At 39.1% G+C, this 12123-nt stretch overlaps 1 protein-coding gene across 1 annotated transcript in view; it reads right to left on the bottom strand.

Annotated features, from left to right (window-relative positions):
* mtmr14 (myotubularin related protein 14) overlaps positions 1-9086 on the bottom strand; it is a 36917-nt gene extending 27831 nt beyond the window's left edge. The window contains exons 1-4 of the mRNA XM_071494288.1: positions 7819-9086; positions 6967-7115; positions 5450-5558; positions 4441-4516 (exon numbers count right to left, since the gene is read on the bottom strand). Coding sequence (XP_071350389.1) covers positions 4441-4516; positions 5450-5558; positions 6967-7115; positions 7819-7956 — 472 coding nt within the window. The 5' untranslated portion in view covers positions 7957-9086. The remainder of the gene's footprint in view (positions 1-4440; positions 4517-5449; positions 5559-6966; positions 7116-7818) is intronic.
* Between the last annotated feature and the right edge of the window lie 3037 nt (positions 9087-12123).

The following is a 12123-nucleotide window of genomic DNA, read 5'->3' as shown; positions in this document are numbered from 1 at the left end:
GGATGGGGCAATCCACAGGAGGCCCAGATGGTGGTGGCTGCGGCAGGGAAGACAGGACTGGGGGAGGGGCGGATGACTGATCAAATCTATTGAAGAAGTGATTCAGGTCATCTGCCCACTTCCTGTCCCTCACAGGCTGGGAGTTGGAGAGCCTTGATGTCAGAAGTAATCCAGGGTTTGTTGTTGGAGAAGTACTGTACAGAAGCTGATGTAGTCCGTTATACAGTGTGTCTACTGTGTGTACAGTGTACTTCCCACACAGTTGAATCAAAGCAGTCCTTTAAGGCCTCATCAGCCTCGTCAGACCATCTCCTCACTGTGCGGGTGACTGCTAGCTGCCTGTGTACAAGAGGTTCATACACAGGGAGGAGGTGCACCAGGTTGTGATCTGATATCCCCAGGGGAGGGAGAGGTGATGAGCTGTATGCCTCCTTAGTGTTGGCAGTAAGTCCAGTGTTTTATTGTCTCTGGTGGGGCATGTGACATACTGGGTGAATGTGGGTAGAGTGGAGTCCAGAGTGGCGTGGTTAAAGTCCCCAGAAATAAGGAAGTGGGCGTGAGGGGGTTCTGCGTCTACAGCCTGCTGGTAACTGAGTGGAAGACATCACATGCCGCAGCCACGTTAGCAGAGGGGGGGGATGTACGCTGCTATCACAATAATATGCGAGAATTCCCTCGGCAGGTAGAATGGCCTCATGCTAACAGCTAGCAGCTCAATGTCTCTACTGCAGAGTTGCTCTTTGATAGTGATGTACCCAGGGTTACACCATCTATCATTCACAAACACAGCCAGTCCCCCTCCCTTCCTTTTACCGCTCTCCTTTGTCGTGTCCGCCCGTATTCAGCTGGAACCCGTCCAACACAGCGTCGGTGTCTGGCGTCAGCGCGGTTAGCCATGTCTCTGTGAACACCATGATGTTACACTCCTGGTATTCCCTCTGATGTCGGGTTAGCGCCGTTAGCGCTATTATGATGGAGGGGAGAACTGGTGTGACAATTCTTTCTGTTTTCCCTCCGCCTTTGAGGGAACCTTCAAGGCCTGGTATTGTAAAGTTCTGATTACCCCCAGTTTGTACTCCACTGGGTGGTGGGAGTCAAACAGGAGGTATTGGGTTTTTGGTAGACTTCAATGCCAAAGCTACCATTCTCATCTATGGACACAGTACAATCCAGGAAGGGCAGCCTATTGTCCTTGGTATCCTCCCTGGTGAACTTGATGTTTCTGTCCACTGAGTTAATGTGCTCAGTGAAAGCCTCCACTTCTTGGGTTTTGAGTTTTACCCAAGTGTCGTCCACGTATCTAAACCAGTGGCTGGCTCCTTCAGAGGAACAACTCCACCTCCTCCATGTAGAAGTTGGCCACAATTGGAGACACAGGAGAACCCATGGCACAGCCATGCTTTTGTCTATAGAAGACCTCATTGTACTTGAAATATGTTGTGGTCAGGCAGAGGTGTAGAAGGGTGCAAATCTCATCTGGTGTGAAGTTGGTTCTGGTGTGCCAAGTGCTGTCTTGTTGCAGGTGTTTTCTGACAGTCTCTACTGCTGCGCTAGTGCTGGTGAAGAGAGAAGTGACGTCAAAGGAGATCATGGTCTCATCTGGTAGAAATGTGAGGTTTCGGACTTTGTTGGTGAAGTCTGGGGACTTCCGAATGTGGTGTAGGGTGTTCCCCACGAGGGGTGCCAAGATGTTAGTGAGGTGTTTCACAATGTTGTAGGTCACTGAATTGGGTCTGAGTGGAGCTCCCTCTTTATGTATTTTAGGGAGACCATAAATGCATGGTGTTGCTTCTCGAGGGTAGAGACGGTAGTAGGTTTGGTGGTCAATGGTGTTTTCTTTTTCCAGTTTTTGTAAGCAGTGACCATGTGACCCTAAAAACTCACATGATGGCTAGTCAACGACTCTCAGGACCACCTACAATGGTGTATGCCACACCTAGGGTTAAATACCATGGTTTCACTGAAGAAGCCTCTTTTTCAGCATTTAAGGTACAAAGTGTTGCTCGGTCAGGGAACTTTTTTGGGTTTAAAATAAGATATTTAAATAAGATAACTTGTGTTGTGTTATCATATATTGATTTTTCATGAATCCAGTTTGATCCTTTGCAGCAAGAATTTTATCAAGGATTTTATTATCTATATTTGTTAATGATATATAAAAATAGTATTTACAACTTTATCTTTTTAATGAATAAAAGTACTGTGAGAATAATTAAACAAAGGCGAAAAGCTTCCATTATCCAAAGATACTTGATATACCTGTAAAAGCATAGGGGATACATCCTCCATGAACACTTGATAGAATTCTGCATTATAACCATCAGGTCCTTGAGATTCATTTTTAGAGTTAATGGCTTTATTCATTTCATATATAGTTATTGACGTGAACAGTCAATAAATGTTCAAATCCTTTTTTTTCTTCCTCTAATATGCAGGGAAGATTAATATTATTTAAGAATTGCTGCGTTTAGAATTAGCGTTGCATTGACTTTCAGACATACTGAGATTTTCATAAAAGTCTGTTAAGGTTTTTATTTATATGATCTGGATCAGTGGTAATTGAGTTAATTGGTAATCTAATACAAGATATAGCATTTTTAGTTGTCTGTTTTTTGAAGCCTTGAAGCTAGCACCTTCTCTGCTTTCTCCCTACGTTCATAAAAATTCAGTTTTGCTCTTCTTTCTTCTTAATAACACCATCATGATTAATTTTCAGCTTAGTTCAGTCCATCCTTATACTCGTTTGACAGTAATTTTTGTATCCACTTGTTTTTTTGCTAACAATCTGTTTTCTTCTTCATGCTGCTTCTTATTCTTCAGGATACCAATCTTAATGCATTCCCCTCTAAGGCAACATTTCTAAGCTTAATTTCTGGATCTTCTGTTATTGACCTTCCAGTGTTTATGTCGCAGAGGTGCAAATTGCAAATTGATCTGAATGGGACTATGATCAGAGATAACTACTGAATGGATTAGACTCTGTTTCATATTTTTAACAATTACCTGGGAGACCAGGAAAAAGTCAATTCTTGAGAAGGTTTGATGTCTGTTGGAATAAAAGATGTTGTCTCTGACATCACAATGTAATATTTTACAAGATAGCCAAGAGGTTGAAAAACTAAACTGTAGAACTGAAAAAAGATGGCGTATCTTCATTGGTTGGTTATTGTAAAATTGCTTGACAGCAAGGAACCATTTAAACAGCCCTTCCCAAAGCATCTTTTAGTATATTGTTAACTTTGAAATTAAATTTTTTGTTATATAGTACAGCAATGAGAGACCTCTTTGAGCATTGTCCAGCTCTAAGTACCGCCTCAACTCACTCTCTTTTTAAATGCTGCAAATGATCCCATTTTTAAATGTGTGTCTTGGATAAAAACAATATCTGAACATAACCCTTTAAATATTTAAAAATTGTACCAAGTCTGACCTGGTTATTAGCTCCACTGACATTCCAAGAGATGATTCTTAGTTTTGTGCTATTCATTAGGATAATGAAATGAACAAATTAGAATACCAAATACACAGGTAGCCATGGTGATAGTGCTATAGTTTATGTGTGCAATGGTTGCACTAATGATGTAATCAAGCATGCATCCTTATTTATAGCAAAGAGGCACTGGCCGTACATTACTGGTTTGATGTTTTCAAATTTGATAATAAATTAAATTTTCAGGTGTTGGTCAGACAACACATGCCTTTGTGACTCAGACTAGTTTCAGATTACATCCCTGTTTATTCAGAGTCATATAAAATAATAACCATTTGTGTAAAATTTTGTCATAATTGTTGTGTGAAGTCTTGAGTAATGGCAAAAAGTGTTGCCCACCAAATTCTAATCAGTTCTGCATATTAATGGGTGAAGATAAACATTAGGTGCAGTCCTAATCTAAACCCCTTTATTGGGAGATGAAACTCAAACTGAGTACACCAGAAATCTCTGTAATGATCCCTCATTGCACACGTAAACTATGTTCACAACTACAGTAAGTCTAACAATAAGATTTTCAAGAATTTCAGTTTAATTTAATTTTAGCTACATTTGAATGGTAACTTGTCTCTTTTAAATATATTTGGTTTGTTTTTTCCTTTTATTATTGTGATCATGTTTTTTATCATATTATGGTTTGTACTAGAAACAACACAAATTTCTTTATTTTCAATGTGCTTGGTGATTCTGAATGAAGCCATCCCCCATCTCTTTAGAGGAACATGAAGTCCCAAAAGTCTGACAGTTGTCCAAAAACTGATGCAACTATTCATGGGCCAGAGAGAACACACAGAACTGAAATCTCCCATGGAAAATAAGTCAACCACAACTTCCCCTGTTTTTGCTAAATTTAAGTTGTGTGTGTGTGTGTGTGTGTTTGTGTGTGTTTGTGTGTGTGTGTGTGTGTGTGTGTGTGTGTGTGTGTGTGTGTGTGTGTGTGTGAGTCGTACCTGAGAAGATGTAGTTGTAGCCCGTGCGTCCATACAATTCCCCCCAGCCTGCCAAAGTGGACGACCGGCAAATATGCTGCAATTAAGAAGAAACAATGCAAGATCAGACAGCGTTGTTTTACTTGATTGCTCACAGTAATTAATGTCTTGTCACCTGTCGAACCACAACATGAAAATAGGAAGTGACAGCCACAGAAAATCAGGAAAAATTCATTCTAAGAGGAGGTGACTCTTGGAGGTATTTCTTATTTTTGCTCCATAACCAGCCCTGGTTCCGCCCCTGTTACAGTTTGTTAGCACAATTTGCAACAACTTTTGTTGAGTTCATTTTCATAACAGATACAGTCATCTACACATCTGACGTAGACTGATAGAGCAAGTAAGACTCTGTGTGTGTTATTTCAGTTTCACATTCTCTGTAGCATCACAGTCACAAGGTTCATATTTATGGAAAACTCAAAATGGGGGAATGTGTGACTAAATAAGTATTTTATTCTTGACCTATGTAAAAAGAAGGTGTCCTTCCAACATAGAATGAGCATTACAGGTCTGTACTGTCTGTAAATTTTAAAAAAGTAACATAGAAGAAGGAAATTTGTGTGACTGATATTTGAGTTTTTTCCAGCCAGAACTGGATAAAAAACAAACCCATCTGATTCATAGATTTTTTTTATTTGCAATGTTAAATAAAGAATTCCTCAACTTCTCTCTGACTTCAATATACCTTGTTTTAGGATTCACACGGTTGTGTGGGGCATACAAAAAGGTCCTTAGCTAGACTCAAATAGAGGACATTTGATTACATGATAAATATCTCCGACCAACAGGCAACAAGGACACCCAGTCTTCTGCATTTTAGCAGAATAGCAGAAAATGTTCATTACAGTGTCTCAAATCCAAGTTGGCATGCTCGTTTTGTCCAACCAACAGTCCTAAATCCAAAGAAATTACTGAATATTATAGTAGTAGTAGTAGAGAGATTGTAGAGTTTAAAGTTGTGTGCCAGTACCTTGCCATTGTAGAGGATAACGGGACAGACGAACCTCCCTCTGCAGCGAGCCAGCTTACTCCGGTTCACTAGGTCTTGCAGCTTACTGATCTGTACTGTGCTCTCAAACCTGTACACACAAACCCCCAGGTTATCCATTTGACTCTACTCAAATTCAATTTAGCACATTATATAGACAGTGTAATTACAAAGCACTTGACATCAACAATCGCTGTTCACCACATACGGTAGCAACAGCTGAAATAACAGGGCCACATTATCAATTCTCTCTTATCTTCTGATGTAGGCTACAGTTAACTGAATCATTCAGCTTCGGCCACAAATCATGACTTAACAACCATTTATCACTTCAGTACATTCAGCAATGTGCTTTACTGTGGCTAATTTGGCCAGGAAAAAACAAAGACTTGAATGATCAATTGATGAGTTAATTAAGTTACAGTGAGCATTCAAAAGACTACAAGAATGACATTAAAGATAATTAACACTGAACTGACAATACCCACCAAGAGGTTTTTGTGAACTGATGTAAATTTCACATCAATCAATCATTACCAGATCACTATTCAGACTTTTCACCCTTTTTTTAACTTTTCAAATTAGTTTTAGTTGAGCAAAGACAAAGAGGGCCCACAACCAATTATTATCTCTATTATCATTTTATCTGTTGATTATATTTAACTGTTTAACTGTTTAGTTGACAAAATATCAGACATCAAACTTCTTCCCACATGCAGGCATATTAATAATATATCTCTGTATATATTAGAGATATATTATTAATATGCCCACATGTGGGAAGCCTTTGTGGGAAATGCTACATATCAATGTGCAGGATTTCTTTAAGATGACACTGAACTTATTAGGCCTGCAACTAATGATAATTTTCATTAGTTTTCCTGTTTAGTCTATAAAATGTTGAAAAATTGGGGAGAACATTTCATTTACAATTTCACCCCAGTTATGTCTTCAATTTGCTTGTTTTATCCGAACAAAAGACCAAAACCTTAAGAAATTAAATTAATTGTCATATATGACAAAAAAGGGGAAAAAAAGACAGAAAAGAAACCTATTCTCACATTACAGCCTTATCACCCTCTTGTGGCTATAGAATAATGTGTATTTGACATTTTTATTGAAAAGATTTTGTCTGTGAGGTTCTAGATTGACAAATTGTTTACATTCAATCAGAAATAACACTGCCTAGAAACCCCTTTGAAAATGTGTTTTGTCCTGTGCTAAAGTGAATCTTTTATTTCTAGCACTGTATTGGAAAATAGTTAAACTGCATTAATCAGCAGTGAGAAATTAGTATTTATTGAGGCCAGTTGTTTCCCATTTCTGGCAAAAATGTGACCTTGTGTGGCAGTACAATAACTTCACCCCTCTGCTTGCTTGATGTGATCACAGGGGCAAAAGATGAGTTTGTAATACAAACAATTTGAAAATAATTGGTAACTGAGTGGTCTGGACTTTGTATTGGAAAGTGATGGATTGGCTGGGCAGCGGAGACATACCTGTCACTCTCAACATCTGTGCATTCATACTCCAGGAAAACTATTTGCCGGGGGTAATGACCACATACTTCTCCACTGGGGTTGTGGATGACACTGAACTTGTAATCTCTGGCAAATAGCTCCAAAGAACGCTTTTCAATCACCTCCACCTAAAGAAAAACAAAAACAAACATTATGGTAGTGGTTTAAAAAAACTGTGCTGGAGAATGAGCTTGGGAATGCGTCCCCCTAGATAGTCTCAAAGTTTTTTGTTGAGGGATTACTGACCTCAGCCAAAGCTAACCAAAATGTTATTGTATTGGGTATGGAGGCCAATTTCATCCTTGTGGTTTGTATTGTTACATTGTTATAATTTATATTGTTACTGACCATAGACAAATATCTAGGAATTTATATGGAAGCTAGATCCACAAATTAAAGTTTCATAATATCTTATGGAAAAACTATTATTACCTTTCACTGACAGCTTGTTGACCTATTTATGAGTGTTTTGAAAACTGCTGAATATATATAGAACTAAATTGTTGGGGAAAATTTAAATATACTGAATTCATTTCAGTTATGAATACACACTGTGAATACAGAAAAAAGAAGCGACACCAACATACATCAAAATAACCCCTGGCGTGAGGTAGAAAGCAGAGCCTACATACAAAAACACATATATATGGAAACCGCTTGATGAAGCAGACAAATACGAAGTGAGTTGTGATTCCTTACCGTTTCTTAAAAGTCATTAATCCGGAACTATAGTTTGTGTTATTTAACTGATATACAAGGTCATTTTAATGTCTTGATTCTGTAAGGAATTGGTAGTGAAGTAGCTAAAACACACCAATACCACAGTCTTACCCGAGAAGTGACTTCCTTTGCTCTGTACTGTGTCTTGGAAAATAAATCTATCAAGTCCGCTATTTCCTCGCTCTTTCTGACCGACAGCCCAGACGCCGTGAAACCGCCGGCCGCGGAGGAGGGGGAGGCGGCCATCATAGCGCCTCGAACCGAGAAGGTGGCCTCTAGCCGAACTCGACCTCCTTCAAACACCGCAGAGCCTTGTCCTTTGGATCGGGAAGACCGACCAGGCCATCCCCTCCCAGCCAGCTTCTTCCTGACTGCCCGCTTGAGGGGGCCGGAGCCGGGTAGTCTTCCTGAATTCAGGGCACCGGCGAGCTGCTCCAATCTCCGAGCATAAACTGTTAGCCAGCCCGCACAGCCGGCCACTACACCACGGCGGTTCCCGCTACCGGAGTTAGCACAACTAGCTAAGACACTACTTCAGTTTCCCAGACATAGATTCACCGTTTCCACTAACCCAAATCCCTCGAAAACTCATTTGTCAAAAGTTCAGAATTTTGTAGTCCTGCACCACATCACCACTGTTTTGTTTTTATTTCTGACATAAGGTGAAGTGGTGGTCGGTTCTCCGCACCAGCTAACCGAATTTCAGTCAACTGTAGCCAGGAAATCTCCAGGATCCTTCTTGGCCTGCTCACGTTTCCTCAATGTCACGTCTTCATGTCACCGTAGTAACCACGACCATGACAGTAAATGGATTAAAGTTATACAGATGTCAGTCCTGTAGCTACAGGGTCGTAATTCTGTTGTTGTGGTGGAAGAAAGCCCCAGCAGTAAAGAGTTGTGTTGCAATCTGTGTACCACAGTCTGAAAGTACAACAGGCGGTAAACAGGAAGCTAACAGGACCACGTGACAGCCCCCCCTCCAACAGACAGACAGACAGACAGGATTCTCAAGTGGAAATCACTTCAAGTGTAACACTACTGAAAACCATTGTCTGTGAACACAGTTTGTTGCTTCATCCACAAATGCAAAGAAGAAACCATATCTACACATGATCCAGAAATGTCGCCGACTTCTCTGAGCCAGAGCTCATTTAAGGTGGTCTGAGGCAAAATATAAAATTGTCCTATGGTCTGACTAATCAAAATTTCAAAATCTTTTCGACCTCTGGGCTACCGAGAAGAGGGACCATTGTTATCAGCGCACAGTTTAAAAGTCAGCTCCATGATTGCATGGGGGGGGGGGCATTAGTGCCCATGGATTGGGTATCTTGCACATCTGGGAAGCCACCATTAATGCTGAACGGTATGTACAGGTTTTGGAGCAGCATATGCTGCCATCCAGACGACGTCTTTTTCAGTGAAGGCAAGACAATGCCAAACCACATTCTGAGAGTATTACAAAAGCATGGCTCCGTAGTAGAAGAGTCCGGACACTAAACTGGCCTGTCGCTGTCCAGACCTGTCACCCATTGAAAACTTTTGGCGCAAAGAAAAATACAACAAGAATGGGACATTTCATTTTCAAAACTCCAGCAACTGATCTCCTCGGTTACAGAGTGTTGTTAAAAGAAGAGGTGATGCAACATAGTGGTAAACATGCCCCTGTCCCAACGTGAAACGTGTTGCTTGGCATCAAATTCAAATTGGGCATATATTTTTCATAAAACAAAATTTCTCAGTTTCAACATTTGATTTGTTGTCTTTGTTCTATTTTCAATTAAATATGGGTTTACATGATTTCCAAATCATCGCATTCTGTTTTTTATTTACATTTAACACAGTGTCCCAACTTTTTTGGAAACGGGGTTGTACATGTGGCTCAGTTTCAAATCATCACGGTCAAATAATCAATACGTTTTATTTGATGCACGAAACTACAAATAAGTTAATGGTTTCTCCTGACAGGCAGAGATTGGAGGGACAGGAATGTCACTTCAGGAGAAGGTTGTGTGATACTGGAGGTTCGGGATGTTATAACTGAAAGCTCTAGGGGCTCAACCATGGAATAAGACCTTATAATACATCCATCCAGTTCTGACTGTAGCATATAGCTGTGGAGAACAGGGAAAAATAGAAAGAGGGCTAAGTAATGACAGGACATAAAGCATAACTACAGCACTGCACAGTTTTGGTTGTTTTGTTTTTTTCAAAGAAGACGTGCCGTATGCTTCTCAATGAGAGAAAGTGAACGTAATAACTTTATCTGATGAGTTGTTGTTATCTGTCACATGCAGAATCGATATCTTAAAATTGCCTAAAAGACAATTTAAACTTAATATTTTTGCCTGGTTATGATTTTTTTTAAATGTTGATTCCAATGTGACTTTACGCTCTAAAGCTTCAGACTGAATGTTGACACGTTTCCCTCTAACATCACAAATAAATTAACTCTTGTTAATTACCCACGATATCAATGACTGCAGGTTTAACACCACTTTACCTTTCAGAGCATTATCTTCACTGTTTGTTGCTGTTGCCGTTTGTATAAATCAGTGGTTTAAAGCCCTGGGCCAGTCCTGTAGAAATCTTATTACGCATCCATAAAGTCCACTAGCAGAGCACTCATGAACGCGTAGCGCCAGATCGAGAACGTTATTCGGTCGTTCTCATTGCCCAAAGGCACGAGAGGAGAGACACTACTGCGCAGTCTCTATGGGCCGCATAACGCTGAAGTAACCCGGAAGCCAGAAACTTTTTCGGCGTATGCGCCAGGCGAGTAACTCGTATTGAACTGAACGGGCGCCATTTTTAGATCCGGCATCCATGTCTTACTATACATCCATGGTTCATAATCAGTAATTGAAGCGATCCCTCTTGCATTGATTCTCTTAATTAAAGGCACATTGACATATTTAGTGGTTAATCCACAAGAGCCTTCGTCAGTCATAGATCGATGTAACTTTGTAGATAAAAAATGTAATAATAAATTGTTAAGAGCCACACTCACCTCCATCACTACTGAAAAGGAAACATTTTTCAATAATACACCAGTAATTTTCTAGTAAAAATAAGAACAGGTTACCTCTCTTTTCCAATTCCACCTAAGGTGAAAGAAGTTCATTTTAAAATATTAAATGAGATTTATCCTTTTGATGACTTCTTACACCAAAGATTTAATGTGGATTTTTATTTTCTGTAATTCCAACATTGAGACCATAGCGCATCTCTTTTTTTGGTAATAAAACTTGACATTTTGGGAGGCTTTCCTCTTAACTAACATTGCTAACATACCAAAGTATAAAAATTGGTCTCCAATTGGAAAACAAAAATATTGAGTTTGGTAATAATAATTTAATACTTTTAGCAAAATACTTTATACATAAATGTAATCTCTTAAAAACTACACCAATATTTGATGCATTTTTAAATGAGATAAAATTGTATAAGAGAGATGTGAAATACTGTCATATTTAAAAAGCCCAACATCTATATGATTATCTTAATACCTGACTATTTATTTTGTCCCTTCAACTTTATTTATATTTATTTATTCATTTATTTTAATTTATTTTATTATATTATTTTATCTTACTTATAATGCCCATTTTCTTCTTTTTTTTTTACTACTGCTTGCTCAGTTATTTTCTTGTTTTGTAATTATCTTGAATTGAACTGTTTGATTGTGTAATACTGATTGCTCATATGAAAAAAAAAAAAGACTGGCGTATGCCCAGGTGAACAATTCGTATTGGACTGAATGGGCACCATTTCTAGATCAGGCATCCTGTTCTTATAATACATCCATGCCCAATCCCAATGTCCACCATCACAGACTCACAGACTCTGAGGTGCATTCCTGGAAAGTCCATGAGGTAGTGATGTGTAATACCACTTCTTTTCTTTCCAATCTGATACAAAGTAATACAAAGTAATAAAAAGTATCGATACAATACTGATACTTTGTACAAAAGCTTAATATGTGCAGAGAATGGAAAAAATAAGTAGACTATAACCATTTCAAATAAGAAATAAGATTACTCTTACTTGCTCTTAAAAATAAAGAACCATACATTTAGTGCACCATTTAGCACTTTCAACAGATCAAAAGAGGACGTGCTACAGATCAAGAAACTTACAAGTTGCATGTTAATTGATATTTCAGCATCCAATTAGGCTCCCTTTAAAACACTTAATAACTGTGGCAGCCTAGCATGCTCTTCCGTTAGCCTCGTTAGCACAGCTGAGCATCTGGGCATCTTGCTTATAGGTGAACCCAAGACTAATTCATTTGCTTGCTAATTTGCTAGTTAACAAGCTAAGTAACAAGCCACTGATATGTGGTGGTTAGAGCTAACATGTGAAAAAATTACCCCAGAATTTCTAACACCTCAAAAAGCAGATGCACAGACTCCCTCA

This window comes from Trachinotus anak, unplaced genomic scaffold (genome assembly GCF_046630095.1).
Source record: "Trachinotus anak isolate AG129_WGS33_773 ecotype Australia unplaced genomic scaffold, CSIRO_AGI_Tana_v1 ptg000013l, whole genome shotgun sequence".
NCBI lineage: Eukaryota > Metazoa > Chordata > Actinopteri > Carangiformes > Carangidae > Trachinotus > Trachinotus anak.
Note: the sequence above shows the minus strand (reverse complement) of the source record. Positions and strands in the feature narration are given on the sequence as shown.